The sequence below is a fragment of the Eptesicus fuscus genome, chromosome 20, assembly GCF_027574615.1.
Source record: "Eptesicus fuscus isolate TK198812 chromosome 20, DD_ASM_mEF_20220401, whole genome shotgun sequence".
NCBI lineage: Eukaryota > Metazoa > Chordata > Mammalia > Chiroptera > Vespertilionidae > Eptesicus > Eptesicus fuscus.
In genome coordinates this window covers 36,317,374-36,336,939 of record NC_072492.1, presented here as the reverse complement: position 1 = coordinate 36,336,939, position 19,566 = coordinate 36,317,374, and the positions used below count along the sequence as shown (strand labels likewise).

General features: G+C 54.5%; 2 protein-coding genes and 1 long non-coding RNA gene across 3 annotated transcripts; 2 read left to right on the top strand and 1 right to left on the bottom strand.

Moving 5' to 3' along the window:
- The first annotated feature begins 1,333 nt into the window (after positions 1-1,333).
- On the top strand, positions 1,334-10,145 carry LOC129147476 (synaptic vesicle membrane protein VAT-1 homolog). The gene is made up of 6 exons (XM_054709787.1): positions 1,334-1,711; positions 5,995-6,202; positions 6,598-6,768; positions 7,082-7,171; positions 8,004-8,245; positions 8,614-10,145. The coding sequence occupies exons 1-6, from the start codon at positions 1,406-1,408 to the stop codon at positions 8,695-8,697; spliced, it is 1,101 nt and encodes a 366-aa protein (XP_054565762.1). The 5' UTR covers positions 1,334-1,405; the 3' UTR covers positions 8,698-10,145.
- Positions 10,146-10,831: 686 nt separating this feature from the next.
- LOC129147477 (uncharacterized) lies at positions 10,832-13,126 on the bottom strand. The gene is made up of 3 exons (XR_008554834.1): positions 13,011-13,126; positions 11,086-11,172; positions 10,832-10,892 (listed from the first exon to the last, which is right to left on the bottom strand). It is a non-coding gene; the product is annotated as an uncharacterized LOC129147477 (long non-coding RNA).
- Positions 12,185-19,420, top strand: LOC103293227 (synaptic vesicle membrane protein VAT-1 homolog). Its single transcript, XM_054709786.1, has 6 exons — positions 12,185-12,632; positions 15,430-15,637; positions 16,033-16,203; positions 16,298-16,387; positions 17,442-17,683; positions 17,820-19,420. Exons 1-6 carry the CDS (start codon positions 12,255-12,257, stop codon positions 17,901-17,903), a joined length of 1,173 nt encoding a protein of 390 aa, XP_054565761.1. The 5' UTR covers positions 12,185-12,254; the 3' UTR covers positions 17,904-19,420.
- The last annotated feature ends 146 nt before the right edge of the window (positions 19,421-19,566 follow it).

Here is a 19,566-nt window from a genome sequence, read left to right as displayed (position 1 = left end):
CCGAGCCCCCAGCCGGGGCCGCGGCCCCCCCCTCTGCCCCGCCCCCAGCCCGGCGGCCGCGCCCCCGGCCCCGCCTCCTGCCTCCGGCCCCCGCAGCCGGGAGGCGGGGCCCAGGGGAGCTAGGCGGGACCCCGGGAAACCGGGAGAGAAAGCAGAGTTCTAGCGCGCGCGGTTTGGGGCGGGCCGATCCGGGCTTTTTGACTGATCTGACTTTCTTGGGGGTGGGGGCGGGCGGGGCGTGGTGGGATCAGCACACGCACGAGGCTCGGGCCTTTTGCGTGCCCACGCGTGCACGCCGGGGTGCTACTGCGGACACGCGCGGGGGCAACCATCCACTTCCTGAACCGGAGGCTCGAGGTGGTGGGGAGGAGAGAAGCCTTTAGGGTTCGGTCTCCCTCCTCTATGCTCGGGTCCCGGCAGGGAGTCTTGGGGTTAGGAGGGTATGGACTCCGACACCCCCACCAGGAAAATGGTGACGTCATGGCTTTCTGTCCCCATGGCAACGAGTGGCCTAGTCTGGGGCTTTGGTGACTTAAAGGCGGGCCTGGACGAGCTGGAGGCAAGAATGAGTTTCTTCAGCCAAGCGCAGGGTGAAAAGTTTTTGGGGAGCTGCGTCCTCTGGTGGATGCTTGGGGGAGACAGGGATGGGGAGCGAAGAAGAGGCAGATCAAAGAGCCCAGAGTGACAGCCCTGCTGGAGCCAGAGACAAACTAAAGTCATTTCAGGCTCGATCCGGAGTCTAACAATAATCGAGCTTCTGTGTTGTCTTTGTATGACATCTTTCGCTTTTGAAAAGCTCTCTTTACACCGAAGATACTCGATTTAACTTTATCTTTACCCTTTATCAAGCAGTATCTTCACCATTTGACAGATGGGAAAATTGAAGCACAGAGCTTTAATAAACAAAATCAAATGGAAAGTTTTTAAGACTCCATCTCCCTGCTCCAAGTTTGCCATTGATAGACCACACGGAATGGGTCACACAAGTGTAGAGTCAGAGTCTAAAGAATAAGTTGGTTGGGTTCCGGTCTACAGGTGGCTAGCTCTTCAAATGTGAAGCCAGCTCAGATTTTGAGATCGTCCTTCAGGCTGCTCCTTAACATATATTTTAAAGTGCGTAAGGTTCATTGTGAATACACGAGTAAATTAAATCGCTATCTGCATGACCCCAAGAACGCCCTCGCTCTGTCTGTCCGCAGAGGATCCAGTCTCCAGTTTTCTGGCGCCCGCAGCCCCCGCACTGTGGCCTTGGCCCTTTAAGGGGGCGCGCGAAGCCCCGCCCCTGGGCCGGCGCCCCGCCCCTCTGCTCTGAGTCCTCAGCCGCGGCTCCACGGGACGCGCGCCCCGCCCTCCCCAGCTGTGCACCCTTCAGTCCAGCTGTGCGCGCACGTCGGGAGTCCCAGCCATGTCCGCGGAGAGAGAGGTAGCCGAGGTGGCCACCGAAGCCGTGGGCGACGCCCACCAGCTGCGCAGCCTGGTGCTCACCGGCTTCGGCTGCCACGACAAGATGAAGCTGAAGAGCAGGCCGGCCGCTCCCCCGGCCCCCGGCCCCGGCCAGCTGACGCTGCGGGTCCGGGCCTGTGGGCTGAACTTCGCGGACGTTATGGCCCAGCAAGGAATCTACGACCGGACGCCGCCGCTGCCCTACACTCCGGGCATGGAGGGCGCGGGAGTCGTGGTCGCAGTGGGCGAGGGAGTCAACGACCGCAAGGTGAGCGGACCAGCCCAGGGCCGGGATGTGCAGGTGGCCGGGATGTGCAGGAGGGGCGGGCTCCGGGGGTGTGGCAGCGCGGGGGAAACTGGCAGGGTCCTGGGTAGACGGGCATATGCGGAAGACGTAGGACAGGAAAGGGGCCTGGCTTCTGAAGCTCCTGAAAAACTGGATTTATATTCCCAACCATTTTTAATGGTGGCCGTCCGTCGCCCAGGAGCAGCGGTGGTGGTGGTGGGTGTGTGGGGGGAAAGAAGAAGGCGCCCACGCGCATGCAAGGAATGACCTTATTACGCCCGTCCCTTCCCGCCCCCCCCCCCCCGCATCCCGCAATCCCCAGTTAAACCACACCTGTACCCCTGTCCAACAAACACTGCCCACCTAATGGTGGTTTGTGACCCCAATTGCCGCCTCGTTCCTCAAGTGAGCTTGAGGAGCTATGGAGTCAGGGTTGGGCGGCAGCAGAGGGCTGTGGCAGGAGCCCCGTGTTCTGTGGGGGTGTGAGGTGGTCCCTCCCAGGACAGGGCCAGAGACAGGCACGCCCACCCTATGGAAGAGAGGGAACCTGCCACCACCCCTCCACCGGCCCCACAATGCCAGTCTGATTTTGTTGGGGGCCAGGGAGTGGGGAGATATGGGGACGGAGTTGAGATTAGGTCTCTGGATCTTTGTTTTGGACTTTGTCTCCTGTGACTGCAATATCTCCTCCTCCTCCGGTGACTCAGCCATCGGGTCACGACCCCCGTGGGCAGACCCTGCCTAAGCCTTCCTGGTGGAGGACCCTCCCAACCCCTGGCGGTGCTTTTTTGGACTGGGGTTGAGGGGTGTGGCAGCGGGAGCAGGTTGGCCCAACTCTGCAGGTCTTTTTCTCCTTTTTGTTTATCATTAATCTTGCCCACAACCCTGGACACCGGAGAGTTCCAAATGATCAACTTTTTGAGAGACTTGGAGTGAGCCTTTGCGTGTCATTTGTTTAGGGGTTTCTTTTCAAATCAGGCCCCTCAAATGCAGCCTTTCTCTTGCTGGAGCTGCTGGTCCTAAATCCCAGAGCTGGAATTCTTGGATTTATTTGTACATGCAAACATATCCTCTTTAAAGGGCTTCTTCCTGGATTCAGCTGAAACCGGTTTGGCTCAGTGGATAGAGCGTCGGCCTGCGGACTGAGGGGTCCCAGGTTCGATTCCAGTCAAGGGCATGTACATTGGTTGCGGGCACATCCCCGGTAGGGGGTGTGCAGGAGGCAGCTGGTCGATGTTTCTCTCATCGATGTTTCTAGCTCTCTATCCCTCTTCCTTACTCTCTGTGAAAAATCAATAAAATATATTTAAAAAAAATAAAATAAAATAAAGGGCTTCTTCCTGGATTCAGCTCTGGACCCACCCTTTCCACTGACTTTTAAATAATCCCACTCTTGAGAGGGTGCTAAGAGGAAAATTTTTTTTACTGAGGGGAGTTGTAGTTCATGCTGCTGCTGAAGGCCACCCACCTATCCTCCCCTCCCCACACTTTGCACTTGGTAAATACAGGATATCCTGTCCAGGGCAAGAATCTGATTGTAAGAGGCTGGATTCTGTGGGGAGGGCCCCCTCCCTGCCTCCTGATATCAGGGCTGACTCTGCTCTGTGATGGGCTGAGTGGTGGGCATTAGTCTGGGTAAGTGGTCAGCCTTGTTCTGGGCCAGACCTGGGCCTGGTCACCAACCAGACCGACCACTGCGTTTTTCCCAGTCCTCCAGGGTGACTGCCGAGCCTGCTAATCCTGAGTCTTGATGTGGAATGCTGTCATTCCCCACACCTCATCTCAGATCAGTGCTTGAAGGGAAAGATCCTAGCCTGCCCTCAATCCTCCTCCTCAGTGGAATGTGGGGCCTTGAGGACATGAAAAAGTGTGTGTGGGAGAGTCCCATCCCCCTTCCTCATGGATCCCAAACCTCGTTAATATACAGAATTCCCATCATTCCTGGCAGGGACCAAGACAGACCCGGATTGTCCCAGAACCTCCCTCTCCATGCTCTTCAAAGAGTGAGGAGGGGCCTTCCTTTCTCCTGAGAATGCTCCCTTCCCCTGCCCTAAGCTGAAAGCAGCCTCTCCTACAGGTGCCTAAGAGTTAGGAGAATACCTTTTCCTCGTGGGAGGGATTGTGTGGCTCTTCTTTTTTTTATTTTTTAAAACTTTTTAAAATATATTTTATTGATTTTTTACAGAGAGGAAGGGAGAGGGATAGAGAGTTAGAAACATCGATGAGAGAGAAACATCCATCAGCTGCCTCCTGCACACCTCCTACTGGGGATGTGCCTGCAACCAAGGTACATGCCCTTGACCAGAATTGAACCTGGGACCTTTCAGTCTGCAGGCCAACGCTCTATCCACTGAGCCAAAATGGTTCCGGTGGGCTGTGTGGCTCTTCTTGTCTGTCACCTCTCCCCGCAACACACACATCTCCGGGTGAAAGTGTTCCTGGGCCCCAGTGCTGACTCAGATACTTCTCCTGAGGGAACCACACCCTGGTCAGAGATCTTCACCTGTGGTATGGACCTTATCACATACTCCCTCTTCCTTCAGTTACTGGACTTGGTCACCTCCCCTCCTGGTTACTGTTATTGTCATTATTGTTGTTGTTGTTATTATTAGTTAACACCACTGAGTGTCTACTATGTGGCCAACATTTGGCTGAAAAAAAGACTAAATGATTTTTTGTTACTTAATCCTCACAACTCCCTAATTTACAGATAGGAAAACTGGGGCTCAAAAAAGTTAATTTTCTGTTTGCCCAATGGCACATGGTCAATAAGTAGTGGAGCCTGTATTTTTTAACAGAAGCAGTTTGATCTCTTCAATACTTTATGCTGCCCCCAACTGTAAGCTTCTTGCATCAGGGACCTTACACAATAGTGAAGTCTAATATCTGTAAAATGGAGATAAGGATAGTATCTACCTTAAAGAGCTGGTGTAAGGATTAGTTAAGTGTTTATATATAAAGCACTTACAATATAGCCTGGTCCTTGGGAAGCACTCAGTAAAGCTAAGTTGTTATTGTTTATAATGACATTATTATTATTATTATTGCTAGAGGCCCGGTGCATGAAATTCGTGCACGGGGGTCCCTCAGCCCAACCTGCACCCTCTACAATCCAGGAGCTCTCAGGGGATGTCCTACTGATGGCTTAGGCCCACTCCTTGTGGTTCTCTGCTCTCTGCGGGCCTGGAGGTTTCGCTGCAGCCATGGCGACGAAGCCCCCATGCCCTGCTCTCCGCTCTCTGCATGCCGCCGCCATGTGCCATGCGAAAGAAGCCCAATGCCCTGCAGTGTGCTCTATCTGCCAGGCCTGGGGGCTTCGCCGACACCGACACACTAAGGAAGCCCCCATGCCCTGTTGTCCTGGCTCTGTCTGTGGGGCCTGGTGGTGTTCCTGCCGCCACCTTGCTAAGGAAGCCGCCAAGCCCTGCTGTCTGGGCTCTGTCTGCCGTGTCTGGGGACTTCCCCGCCACTGCCACACTAAGGAAGCCTCCATGCCCTGCTGTCCGGGCTCTGTTTGCTGGGCCTGGGGCTTCCCCCGCCATCACCCTGCAAGCAAAGCCTCCATACCCTGCTGTCTGGGCTCTGTTTGCTGGGCCTGGGTCTTCCCCGCTGGCACTGCGCTAAGGAAGTTCCCAAGCCCTGCTGTCCGGGCTCTGTCTGCCGGGCCTGGGGCTTCCCCGACCATCTCCCTGCAAGCAAAGCCTCCATGCCCTGCTGTCTGGGCTCTGACTGCTGGGCCTGGGGGTGCTCCTGTCACCACCGTGCTAAGGAAGTCCCCAAGCCCTGCTGTCCCGGCTCTGTCTGCTGGGCCTGGGGCTTCCTTGCTGCTGCCACACTAAGGAAACCTCCATGCCTTGCTGTCCAGGCTCTGTCTGCCGTATCTGGGGGCGGATCAAGCCTCGCTGTTTGGTCCCTCCTCCCTCAACCCCAGTGGGGCTGACAGACCCAGACACTGTAGCAGCAGTGGAGCGGGAGGCTGGATCCGCCCCCTCCAGAGGCAGATCCAGCCTGCTACTCCTGCGGACAGGCCGAACACTCCAGCAGCAGGGCTGAGGGGACTGGGCACCACCATCTTGTGGCTATGGGGGCTGCCATTTTGTCATGGAGTGACGGTTAATTTGCATATCACTCTATTATTAGGATTACCATAACTACCGCTGCTCCTTCATTACCAGGAAGAGGGCCTTGTACATAACAGAAGGTCATAAATTGCCAATGAGTGAATGAATGAGTGACTTAATCATGCTCTGCTTTCATTCTTCAAGGTAGGGGATCGGGTGATGGTGTTGATCCCCTCAGGCATGTGGCAGGAGGAGGTGACTGTGCTCTCAACCCAGACCTTTCTGATGCCTGAGTCCATGACCTTTGAGGAAGCTGCTGCCTTGCTGGTTAATTACATCACAGCATACATGGTCCTCTTTGACTTTGGCAACCTACGGCCTGGCCACAGCGTCTTGGTACACATGGCTGCAGGTAACAGGCCCCTTTCCTTTATCCCCCCTCCTTACCCAGATTTCCTCCTAGGCCCCTTCTCAGTAGCATGTCTGGACTGTTGCCATGGTAACACCAGGCTGCTTTGGCCTATGGCGCCCAAGGCCTCTGCAGTATTGTTGCCGTGGCAACATTCAGGCACCAGATCCAGCCTGGTGTGCTATCCATAACAACATGCTGTGACCCAGCACCCCTTCCTTGCCAGCTACCCTTCCCCCAATTCTCAGTCACAGAAATTGGACATGAGATGAGCGCAGAAAGCCTCCGATTGAGCCCAGGCAAAATGAAGATGATGGGGTTGGTCCTTGAGAGGCAAGAATGGAGACTGGTGGCTGGGTGACTCTATATCCCCTACTTATGAAGGTGTCTTGCTGCAGGGGGTGTGGGTATAGCCGCCTTGCAGCTGTGCCGAACAGTGGAGAATGTGACAGTGTTCGGAACGGCCTCGGCCCGCAAGCACGAGATGCTGAAGGAGAACGGGATCACACATCCCATTGACTACCACACGACTGACTACGTGGATGAGATCAAGAAGATCTCCCCCAAAGGTGGGGTCAGGGTATGGGATGGCATGGGACAGAGGGGAGGTCTCCAAATTGGTGGATTCTTTTTAAAAAAATATATTTTATTAACTTTTTACAGAGAGGAAGAGAGAGGGATAGAGAGATAGAAACACTGATCAGCTGCCTCTTGCACACCCCCTACTGGGGATGTGCCCGAAACCAATGTACATGCCCTTGACCGGAATTGAACCTGGGACCTTTCAGTCTGCAGGCCGACGCTCTATCCACTGAGCCAAACCGGTTTCGGCCAAATTGGTGGATTCTAACGCTGCTCCTGGTCCCCCTTATTCTGTGACAGGCGTGGACATCGTCATGGACCCTCTGGGTGGGGCCGATACTGCTAAGGGCTACAACCTCCTCAAACCCATGGGCAAATTGATCTCCTATGGTAAGTCAGTGGGCCAGAATGGAGAGGGATATAGGGCCCAGGGCTTTTCAATGAAGAAGGGGCAGGGACCCAGGAGCTGGAGAGAGAGTGCCAGGGTTAGGATGTCCCTGAGATGTTGCACTCAGATTGCTGCCTCCTGGGAGCAGCTGTTGTCATTTTCTTTCACAACCTTCCATGTGAGTCACAGTAAATTGTGTTCTTTCTGTGCTCCTGTTTGGGGATTATTCTTTATTTAAAATATACTTTTATTGATTTCAGAGAGGAAAGGAGAGGGAGAGAGAGATAGAAACATCAATGATGAGAGAGAACCATTGATTGGCTGCCTCCTGCATGCTCCACAGTGGCGACTGAGCCCAAAACCTGGCTGTGTGGCCTTGACCGGTATCGAACCCGGGACCTATCAGGCCGCAGGCCTCTGCTTTATCTGCTGAGCCAAAGGAACTAGAGCTGGGGATTATTCTTGATGCACAATCACCCAGTTTGCCTTCCTCTGTTCTACCCTCCTGGCTTCTGGGACAACTGCATTTCCATTTAAAAAACCATTTCATATACCTGAAACTAACACAAAATAATATTGAATGTAAACTGTCATTGACAAATAAAATTTAAAAAAACTATTTCACATAAAAATAAACAAATAAAGATTGGAACCATTTTTGAGTTAGATGGAGTCTTTTTGGGCCTGGTAGCCTGCAGGCAGTGGGTTATCCTGGCACTTCCTGGCACTAGTGTGGATAATTGTAAGGGCCCACAGGGGGCAGACGAACATGGGTCCAGACACAGGGCTGTGCCTGGCACCCGGATTCACAGGCTATGTCTCCTTGTCTCTCAGGAATGGCCAACCTGATGACGGGCCCCAAGCGGAACCTGATGGCCCTGGCACGTACATGGTGGAATCAGTTCAGCGTGTCAGCTCTGCAGCTGCTGCAGGCCAACCGGGCTGTGTGTGGCTTCCACCTGGGCTACCTGCATGATGAGGTGGAACTGATTGATGGTGTGGTGACCCGCCTCGTGGCTCTGTACAATCAGGGCCACATCAAACCTCACATTGACTCTGTGTGGCCCTTCGAGAAGGTGAGTGTGAGGGAGGGCCTGGGCAGGACCCTGAAAGGCTGGGGTCCTGGGGGAAGGATTCCTTGGGGGAGGAGAGCCTCCTCCTTTCGGCTGACTCTCTGGAGCACTGGGAGCAGTGCCTTGTCTTCTTTTTTAAAAAATATATTTTATTGAATTTTTACAGAGAGGAAGGGAGAGAGATAGAGAGTTAGAAACATCAATGAGAGAGAAACATCGATCAGCTGCCTCCTGCACACCCCCTACTGGGGATGTGCCTGCAACCAAGGTACATGCCCTTAGACTGGAATCGAACCTGGGACCTTTCAGTCAGCAGGCTGACGCTCTATCCACTGAGCCAAATTGGTTTTGGCCCTTGTCTTCCTTTTCAGGTGATGGATGCCATGAGGCAGATGCAGGAGAAGAAGAATGTAGGCAAAGTCCTCCTGGTGCCTGGGCCAGAGAAGGAGAACTAGGATGGGGGGCTGGGAGACCCTCGGGAAGAGAGGAGCTGGGAAGCCATGTTATGTTGGCCACCAGATCCTCGAATTTCATCCTCTATCATAATGCTCTGCCCTCTCTCCCCCAAAGGTCTCCGTGGTGATGACCTCTCCCCTGCCCTGTGTTTTCTCTTTAGCCAGGGCTGCCCCCGCCCTCCTTCCTGCCCTCTGAAGAGGTTGGGAAGTGACCACTTGGATGTCTGGGCCCCGCCAAGGGGACAGGGAGGGACAGAGGGAGACCGGCCAAGACTAGCCAATCCCTTCCCGTTCTGTTCTACGTGCTTCCGCCTCTGCCTCATCTCCCCTCCTGCCCCTGCCCCACTACCTCCCCCAAAGAAATGAGATGTCAGCTCAGGATGTGGGGCCAATCTGTGTGAGTCCAGCATGTCCCTGTTTTGCCCTAGTGTCCCTTCAACCCGGGCCGACCAGCGCCCACCTCTGAACTCCTTTGCCTCATTGGGTGGTCTCATCTTCTTGTCCCCCAACTTCTTAAGCACAATTGGGCTTCTTCCACCTCCAGGTTTCCTGCCACTCTTAACCCAGGTTGCCTCTTACAACGAGGGCAGGAATCACACCTGCTCCCCTGGGTTACGACTCTGTGGGAGGGACACAGAGGCCCCCCCTCCTTCACTGAGTTCTCTGGATTTGTTCTCAGTGCCTTAGCAATGGAAAACCTGTGCTTGTGTATATGGGGTGGGGGGGTCCCTGTCCCTGTCTCACACCTCCTTCTCCACCCTTGTACTCCCCAGTGCCTTCCTTGTTCTGGTGGAGCTGGGGTTCTTCTGCTCCCCAGTCCCACAACACCCCCAAAAATCTGTGAGTGTGCCAGTGTCAGGGGCAGGAGCAGCCCCTAGCCTCCTAGGTCCTGTGCCATGTCCTGTCTCTCTCTGGGGCTGTCATTTCTCTCTCAGTGGTTGAGGAGGAAGAGGTGGGGAAGTTTTCTCAGCCTTGCAGATAAGGATGGCATTTACCAGCCAGAGCCCTGGGAGTCAATGCTGTCTATTTCTTGTTCTGGGACCAAAGTAAAAATTAAAGCACATCCCCGTGCAGTCATGGGAGGCCCCCTGCCCCCTGCCTTCTCAGAGCAGGGAGGTACCTTTTCAAACTCATCCCCAAACTTTGTTTACACGGATGGGGAGATGGAGTGAGGGAGATGGTGGGGGTGGGGGGCGCATTAGGAACTGGGCCCCCGGAACCAAAGTGGGGATTTCCTAGGGCACAGGTGTAGCTCCCTCTGCTCTCTGAGCTGGAATTAAGAAGGGTTCTTGCCCAGCCATTGCCAATGGGAGGTGGCGGGGAGGGGTTCAGCCTCTTCATTGTCTAAATGAGGCCTAAACGGTGTGAAGTGCGACTTCTGCTTGTGTGTACCCCACCCCATGACCGAAGCTGCCTTTGTGTTTGTGTCAATAAAAAGCGAAACCCTGGATCCTGGCTGTTGCCTCTGAGAGTGGAGGGGGAGGTCAGCTGGGGAGGCCAGTGCTGGTGGGGGAAGGCTAGGGTTTCTGCCCTCCCCCAGCCTCCTTCCTTGCCCAAATCAAGTTTCCTTTCATGAAATGAAATGAGGAAGGAGCTCACTCCAGGCAGGCACTTTTACTGTCTGGGACAGCGTTTCACAACTCCGAGTCCTGCCCTCGGGTGACTAGCATGATCTTGATCATCCGCATGCACCCAACCCCAGCCCAGTTAGAGAACCTTGGCAGAGGGCTGGGGGGTGATGAGAAGGGCCGGCTCCTAGCTGGACTCGGTGGTGAAGACCGCCAGGCGTTGCTCTCCTGGGGGCACGACCGTCAGGGCCTCCACCTCCCCTCCCCCACGCGTGGGCTTCTGGAAGTGGACCTGCAGCACATCCTGCAGCTCGGGGCCATCCAGCACATCGGGAATGTTGAGCACCAGCACTGCCTGCGGCACTGGCTGGGACTTGATCTGCAGAAGGAGTCTGGAGGTGAGCAAAGGCTCATGGGAGTCAGGGGCTGGGGCAGAGGGTGGAGGAGGCAGGGCCCATGGAATATGAGAGGGGCAGGACAGGTGACCTGGCCAGCCCCCATTCCCCACCTCCCCACTTACCTCTGCCTTCTGGATCTCTCCACTCATGTAGGGAGAGACTTTCAGAGGGAACTTCTGCCCACCCAACGGCACGGTGAACTGGCCAATCCGGCACAGGTTCTGGGCCACTGCAGGGACAGGAAGGGTAGACCTTTAGCGTCAAGGGCTTTCCCCCTCTGGGGCCTGATGCATCTGCCCTAATCTCCCCGAGAGACCCTTACCTTCATCCTTAGCAAAGCCCAGCATGACACCCCCATGCAGCAGTTCCCGAGTCTCCACATCTCCACCCCCGTTCTTGGTCTTGCCAAAGAAGAGCTCCACCTTGTCCAGCAGCTCCTCCTCACTCAGCTTGAGCTTAGCAGGAAACCCACTGACCAGCGCTCTCTGGCTACTCATCTGGCTGGACACCTAGGGGTAGACAAGAAGGAGTGGTTCCTGGCACAGCCCCATATCCTGAGCTGACATTTCATTTCTTTGGGGGAGGTAGTGGGGCAGGGGCAGGAGGGGAGATGAGGCAGAGGCGGAAGCACGTAGAACAGAATGGGACGGGATTGGCTAGTCTTGACACAAAAGCAGCACAGTAGGCCCAGTGGCCTAGTCTGGGGCTTTGGTGACTTAATGGCGGGCCTGGACTAGCTGGAGGCAAGAATGAGTTTCTTCAGCCAAGTGCAGGGTGAAAAGTTTTTGGGGAGCTGCGTCCTCTGGTGGATGCTTGGGGGAGACAGGGATGGGGAGCGAAGAAGAGGCAGATCAAAGAGCCCAGAGTGACAGCCCTGCTGGAGCCAGAGACAAACTCTAAAGTCATTTCAGGCTCGATCCGGAGTCTAACAATAATCGAGCTTCTGTTTTGTCTTTGTATGACATCTTTCGCTTTTGAAAAGCTCTCTTTACACCGAAGATACTCGATTTAACTTTATCTTTACCCTTTATCAAGCAGTATCTTCACCATTTGACAGAAGGGAAAATTGAAGCACAGAGCTTTAATAAACAAAATCAAATGGAAAGTTTTTAAGGCTCCATCTCCCTGCTCCAAGTTTGCCATTGATAGACCACACGGAATGGGTCACACAAGTGTAGAGTCAGAGTCTAAAGAATAAGTTGGTTGGGTTCCGGTCTACAGGTGGCTAGCTCTTCAAATGTGAAGCCAGCTCAGATTTTGAGATCGTCCTTCAGACTGCTCCTTAACATATATTTTAACGTGCGTAAGGTTCATTATGAATACAAGAGTAAATTAAATCGCTATCTGCATGACCCCAAGAACGCCCTCGCTCTGTCAGTCCGCAGAGGCTCCAGTCTCCAGTTTTCTGGCGCCCGCAGCCCCCGCACTGTGGCCTTGGCCCTTTAAGGGGGCGCGCGAAGCCCCGCCCCTGGGCCGGCGCCCCGCCCCTCTGCTCTGAGTCCTCAGCCGCGGCTCCACGGGACGCGCGCCCCGCCCTCCCCAGCTGTGCACCCTTCAGTCCAGCTGTGCGCGCACGTCGGGAGTCCCAGCCATGTCCGCGGAGAGAGAGGTAGCCGAGGTGGCCACCGTGGTGGCGGCGGCCGAGGCAGGGCCCGCCGAAGCCGTGGGCGACGCCCAGCCACCCGCGGCCTCCGAGGGGGCCGCCGCCGCTTCGCCGCCGCCGCTGCGCTGCCTGGTGCTGACCGGCTTCGGCGGCTACGACAAGGTGAAGCTGCAGAGCAGGCCGGCCGCTCCCCCGGCCCCCGGCCCCGGCCAGCTGACGGTGCGCGTCCGGGCCTGTGGGCTGAACTTCGCGGACGTTATGGCCCGGCAGGGGATCTACGACCGGACGCCGCCGCTGCCCTACACTCCGGGCATGGAGGGCGCGGGAGTCGTGGTCGCAGTGGGCGAGGGAGTCAACGACCGCAAGGTGAGCGGACCAGCCCAGGGCCGGGATGTGCAGGTGGCCGGGCAGGAGGGGCGGGCTCCGGGGGTGTGGCAGCGCGGGGGAAACTGGCAGGGTCCTGGGTAGACGGGCATATGCGGAAGACGTAGGACAGGAAAGGGGCCTGGCTTCTGAAGCTCCTGAAAAACTGGATTTATATTTGGGGGTGGGGTGAGACGGAGTTATCCCCCTCTTCCCAACCATTTTTAATGGTGGCCGCCGCCCAGAAGCAGCGGTGGTGGTGGTGGGTGTGTGGGGGGAAACAATAAGGCGCCCACGCGCATGCGCGTAATGACCTTATTATCCCCCCCTCCCTCTCCCCCCCCCCCCCCCGCTATCCCGCAATCCCCAGTTAAACCACACCTGTACCCCTGCCCAACAAACACTCCCCGCAATGGTGGTTTGTGACCCCGACTGGTGCCTCGTTCCTCAAGTGAGCTTGAGCAGCTATGGAGTCAGGGTTGGGCGGCGGCAGAGGGCTGTGCCAGAGCCCTAGTCACATGCAGCCCCGTGGTCTGTGGGGGTGTGAGGCGGCCCCTCCCAGGACAGGGCCAGAGACGAGGCACGCCCATCCTTTGGAAGAGAGGGAACCTGCCACCACCCCTCCACCGGCCCCACAATGCCAGTCTGATTTTGTTGGGGGCCAGGGAGTGGGGGAGATATGGGGACGGAGTTGAGATTAGGTCTCTGGATCTTTGTTTTGGACTCTGACTCCCGTGACTGCAATATCTCCTCCTCCTCCGGTGACTCAGTCATCGGGTCACGACCCCCGTGGATGGCCTTGGGAATGTCCCAGCTGGCAGACCCTGCCTAAGCCTTCCTCATGGAGGACCCTCCCAACCCCTGGCGGTGCTTTTTTGGACTGGGGTTGAGGGGTGTGGCACCGGGAGCAGGTTGGCCCAGCTCTGCCAGTCTGTTTCTCCTTTTTGTTTATCATTAATCTTGCCCACAACCCTGGACACCGGAGAGTTCCAAATGACCAACTTTTTGAGAGACTTGGAGTGAGCCTTTGCGTGTCATTTGTTTAGGGGTTTCTTTTCAAATCAGGCCCCCGCAAGAGAGGCCCCTCAGATGCAGCCTTTCTCTTGCTGTAGCTGCCAGTCCTAAATCCCAGAGCTGGAATTCTTGGATTTATTTGTACATACAAACATATCCTCTTTAAAGGGCTTCTGCCTGGATTCAGCTCTGGCCCCACCCTTTCCACTGACTTTTAAATAATCCCACTCTTGAGAGGGTGCTAAGAGGAAAATTTTTTTAGGGGGGGGAGTTGTAGTTCATGCTGCTGCTGAAGGCCACCCACCTCACCTCCCCTCCCCACACTTTGCACTTGGTAAATACAGGATATCCTGTCCAGGGCAAGAATCTGATTGTAAGAGGCTGGATTCTGTGGGGAGGGCCCCCTCCCTGCCTCCTGATACCAGGGCTGACTCTGCTCTGTGATGGGCTGAGTGGTGGGCATTAGTCTGGGTAAGTGGTCAGCCTTGTTCTGGGCCAGACCTGGGCCTGGTCACCAACCAGACCGACCACTGCGTTTTTCCCAGTCCTCCAGGGTGACTGCCGAGCCTGCTAATCCTGAGTCTTGATGTGGAATGCTGTCATTCCCCACACCTCATCTCAGATCAGTGCTTGAAGGGAAAGATCCTAGCCTGCCCTCAATCCTCCTCCTCAGTGGAATGTGGGGCCTTGAGGACATGAAAACGTGTGTGTGGGAGAGTCCCATCCCCCTTCCTCATGGATCCCAAACCTCGTTAATATACAGAATTCCCATCATTCCTGGCAGGGACCAAGACAGACCCGGATTGTCCCAGAACCTCCCTCTCCATGCTCTTCAAAGAGTGAGGAGGGGCCTTCCTTTCTCCTGAGAATGCTCCCTTCCCCTGCCCTAAGCTGAAAGCAGCCTCTCCTACAGGTCCTAAGAGTTAGGAGAATACCTTTTCCTCGTGGGAGGGATTGTGTGGCTCTTCTTGTCCGTCACCTCTCCCCGCAACACACACACATCTCCGGGTGAAAGTGTTCCTGGGCCCCCAGTGCTGACTCAGATACTTCTCCTGAGGGAACCACACCCAGCTCTAACTGCTCAGAGATCTTCACCTGTACTGTGGTATGGACCTTATCACATACTCCCTCTTCCTTCAGTTACTAGACTTGGTCACCTCCGCTCCTGGTTACTGTTATTGTCATTATTGTTGTTGTTGTTATTATTATTTAACACCACTGAGTGTCTACTATGTGGCCAACATTTGGCTAAAAAAAAGACTAAATGATTTTTTGTTATTTAATCCTCTCAACTCCCTAATTTACAGATAGGAAAACTGGGGCTCAAAAAAGTTAATTTTCTGTTTGTCCAATGTCACATGGTCAATAAGTAGTGGATCCTGTTTTTTTTTTGTTTTTTTTAACAGAAGCAGTTTGATCTCTTCAATACTTTATGCTGCCCCCAACTGTAAGCTTCTTGCATCAGGGACCTTACACAATAGTGAAGTCTAATATCTGTAAAATGGAGATAAGGATAGTATCTACCTTAAAGAGCTGGTGTAAGGATTAGTTAAGTGTTTATATATAAAGCACTTACAATATAGCCTGGACCTTGGGTAAAGGTAAAGGTAAGTTCTTATTGTTTGTAATGATATTATTATTATTATTATTATTATTATTATTATTACCATAACTACCGCTGCTCCTTCATTACCAGGAAGAGGGCCTTGTACATAACAGAAGGTCATAAATTGCCAATGAGTGAATGAATGAGTGACTTAATCATGCTCTGCTTTCATTCTTCAAGGTAGGGGATCGGGTGATGGTGTTGATGCGCTCGGGCATGTGGCAGGAGGAGGTGACTGTGCTCTCAGCCCAGACCTTTCTGATGCCTGAGTCCATGACCTTTGAGGAAGCTGCTGCCTTGCTGGTTAATTACATCACAGCATACATGGTCCTCTTTGACTTTGGCAACCTACGGCCTGGCCACAGCGTCTTGGTACACATGGCTGCAGGTAACAGGCCCCTTTCCTTTATCCCCCCTCCTTACCCAGATTTCCTCCTAGGCCCCTTCTCAGTAGCATGTCTGGACTGTTGCCATGGTAACACCAGGCTGCCTTGGCCTATGGCGCCCAAGGCCTCTGCAGTATTGTTGCCGTGGCAACATTCAGGCACCAGATCCAGCCTGGTGTGCTATCCATAGCAACATGCTGTGACCCAGCACCCCTTCCTTGCCAGCCACCCTTCCCCCAATTCTCAGTCACAGAAATTGGGCATGAGATGAGCACAGAAAGCCTCCGATTGAGCCCAGGCAAAATGAAGATGATGGGGTTGGTCCTTGAGAGGCAAGAATGGAGACTGGTGGCTGGGTGACTCTATATCCCCTACTTATGAAGGTGTCTTGCTGCAGGGGGTGTGGGTATAGCCGCCTTGCAGCTGTGCCGAACAGTGGAGAATGTGACAGTGTTCGGAACGGCCTCGGCCAGCAAGCACGAAATACTGAAGGAGAACGGGGTCACACATCCCATTGACTACCACACGACTGACTACGTGGATGAGATCAAGAAGATCTCCCCCAAAGGTGGGGTCAGGGTATGGGATGGCATGGGACAGAGGGGAGGTCTCCAAATTGGTGGATTCTAACGCTGCTCCTGGTCCCCCTTATTCTGTGACAGGCGTGGACATCGTCATGGACCCTCTGGGTGGGGCCGATACTGCTAAGGGCTACAACCTCCTCAAACCCATGGGCAAATTGATCTCCTATGGTAAGTCAGTGGGCCAGAATGGAAAGGGATATAGGGCCCAGGGCTTTTCAATGAAGAAGGGGCAGGGACCCAGGAGCTGGAGAGAGAGTGCCAGGGTTAGGATGGCCCTGAGATGTTGCACTCAGATTGCTGCCTCCTGGGAGCAGCTGTTGTCATTTTCTTTCACAACCTTCCATGTGAGTCACAGTAAATTGTGTTCTTTCTGTGCTCCTGTTTGGGGATTATTCTTTATTTAAAATATACTTTTATTGATTTCAGAGAGAAAGGGAGAGGGAGAGAGAGATAGAAACATCAATGATGAGAGAGAATCATTGATTGGCTGCCTCCTGCATGCCCTCCACTGGGGATCGAGCCCACAACCCGGGCATGTGCCCTTGGCCAAATCGAACCCAGGACCCTCAGTCTGCAGGCCAATGCCCTATCCACTGAACCAAACCAGCTAGGGCGATTATTCTTTTTTAAAAATATATTTTTATTGATTTCAGAGAGGAAAGGAGAGGGAGAAAGAGATAGAAATATCAATGATGAGAGAGAACCATTGATTGGCTGCCTCCTGCATGCTCCACACTGGGGATTGAGCCCACAATGTGGGCATGTGGCCTTCACTGGTATTGAATCCGGGACCTATCAGGCCGAAGGCCTCCGCTTTATCCACTGAGCCAAACCAGCTAGGGCTGGGCATTATTCTTGATGCACAATCACCCAGTCTGCCTTCCTCTGTTCTACCCTCCTGGCTTCTGGGACAACTGCGTTTCCATTTAAAAAAACATTTCATACACCTGAAACTAACACAAAATAATATTGAATGTAAACTGTCATTGACAAATAAAATTTAAAAAACCATTTCACATAAAAATAAACAAAGATTGGAACCATTTTTGAGTTAGATGGAGTCTTTTGGGGCCTGGTAGCCTGCAGGCAGTGGGTTTTCCTGGCACTTCCTGGCACTAGTGTGGATAATTGTAAGGGCCCACAGGGGGCAGACGAACATGGGTCCAGACACAGGGCTGTGCCTGGCACCCGGATTCACAGGCTGTGTCTCCTTGTCTCTCAGGAATGGCCAACCTGATGACGGGCCCCAAGCGGAACCTGATGGCCCTGGCACGTACATGGTGGAATCAGTTCAGCGTGTCAGCTCTGCAGCTGCTGCAGGCCAACCGGGCTGTGTGTGGCTTCCACCTGGGCTACCTGGATGATGAGGTGGCGCTGGTCAGTGGTGTGGTGACCCGCCTCTTGGCTCTGTACAATCAGGGCCACATCAAACCTCACATTGACTCTGTGTGGCCCTTCGAGAAGGTGAGTGTGAGGGAGGGCCTGGGCAGGACCCTGAAAGGCTGGGGTCCTGGGGGAAGGATTCCTTGGGGGAGGAGAGCCTCCTCCTTTCGGCTGACTCTCTGGAGCACTGGGAGCAGCGTCTTGTCTTCCTGTTCAGGTGGTGGATGCCATGAAGCAGATGCAGGAGAAGAAGAATGTGGGCAAAATCCTCCTGGTGCCTGGGCCAGAGAAGGAGAACTAGGATGGGGGGCTGGGAGACCCTCGGGAAGAGAGGAGCTGGGAAGCCATGTTATGTTGGCCACCAGATCCTCGAATTTCATCCTCTATCATAATGCTCTGCCCTCTCTCCCCCAAAGGTCTCCGTGGTGATGACCTCTCCCCTGCCCTGTGTTTTCTCTTTAGCCAGGGCTGCCCCCGCCCTCCTTCCTGCCCTCTGAAGAGGTTGGGAAGTGACCACTTGGATGTCTGGGCCCCGCCAAGGGGACAGGGAGGGACAGAGGGAGACCGGCTGCTTCCTGCCCCCACCCTTTCCCTGGGCCTGCTGTGCTGCTTTTGTGCCAAGACTAGCCAATCCCTTCCCGTTCTGTTCTACGTGCTTCCGCCTCTGCCTCATCTCCCCTCCTGCCCCTGCCCCACTACCTCCCCCAAAGAAATGAGATGTCAGCTCAGGATATGGGGCCAATCTGTGTGAGTCCAGCATGTCCCTGTTTTGCCCTAGTGTCCCTTCAACCCGGGCCGACCAGCGCCCACCTCTGAACTCCTTTGCCTCATTGGGTGGCCTCATCTTCTTGTCCCCCAACTTCTTAAGCACAATTGGGCTTCTTCCACCTCCAGGTTTCCTGCCACTCTTAACCCAGGTTGCCTCTTACAACGAGGGCAGGAATCACACCTGCTCCCCTGGGTTACGACTGTGTGGGAGGGACACAGAGGCCCCCCCTCCTTCACTGAGTTCTCTGGATTTGTTCTCAGTGCCTTAGCAATGGAAAACCTGTGCTTGTGTATATGGGGTGGGGGGGTCCCTGTCCCTGTCTCACACCTCCTTCTCCACCCTTGTACTCCCCAGTGCCTTCCTTGTTCTGGTGGAGCTGGGGTTCTTCTGCTCCCCAGTCCCACAACACCCCCAAAAATCTGTGAGTGTGCCAGTGTCAGGGGCAGGAGCAGCCCCTAGCCTCCTAGGTCCTGTGCCATGTCCTGTCCTGTCTCTCTCTGGGGCTGTCATTTCTCTCTCAGTGGTTGAGGAGGAAGAGGTGGGGAAGTTTTCTCAGCCTTGCAGATAAGGATGGCATTTACCAGCCAGAGCCCTGGGAGTCAATGCTGTCTATTTCTTGTTCTGGGACCAAAGTGAAAAGTAAAGCACATCCCCGTGCAGTCATGGGAGGCCCCCTGCCCCCTGCCCCCTGCCTTCTCAGAGCAGGGAGGTACCTTTTCAAACTCATCCCCAAACTTTGTTTACACGGATGGGGAGATGGAGTGAGGGAGATGTCGTCGGGGGTGTTGGGGGACACGGATTAGGAACTGGGCCCCCGGAACCAAAGTGGGGATTTCCTAGGGCACAGGTGTAGCTCCCTCTGCTCTCTGAGCTGGAATTAAGAAGGGTTCTTGCCCAGCCATTGCCAATGGGAGGTGGCGGGGAGGGGTTCAGCCTCTTCATTGTCTAAATGAGGCCTAAACGGTGTGAAGTGCGACTTCTGCTTGTGTGTACCCCACCCCATGACCGAAGCTGCCTTTGTGTTTGTGTCAATAAAAAGCGAAACCCTGGATCCTGGCTGTTGCCTCTGAGAGTGGAGGGGAAGGGCAGCTGGGGAGGTCAGTGCTGGTGGGGGAAGGCTAGGGTTTCTGCCCTCCCCCAGCCTCCTTCCTTGTCCAAATCAAGTTTCCTTTCATGAAATGAAATGAGGAAGGAG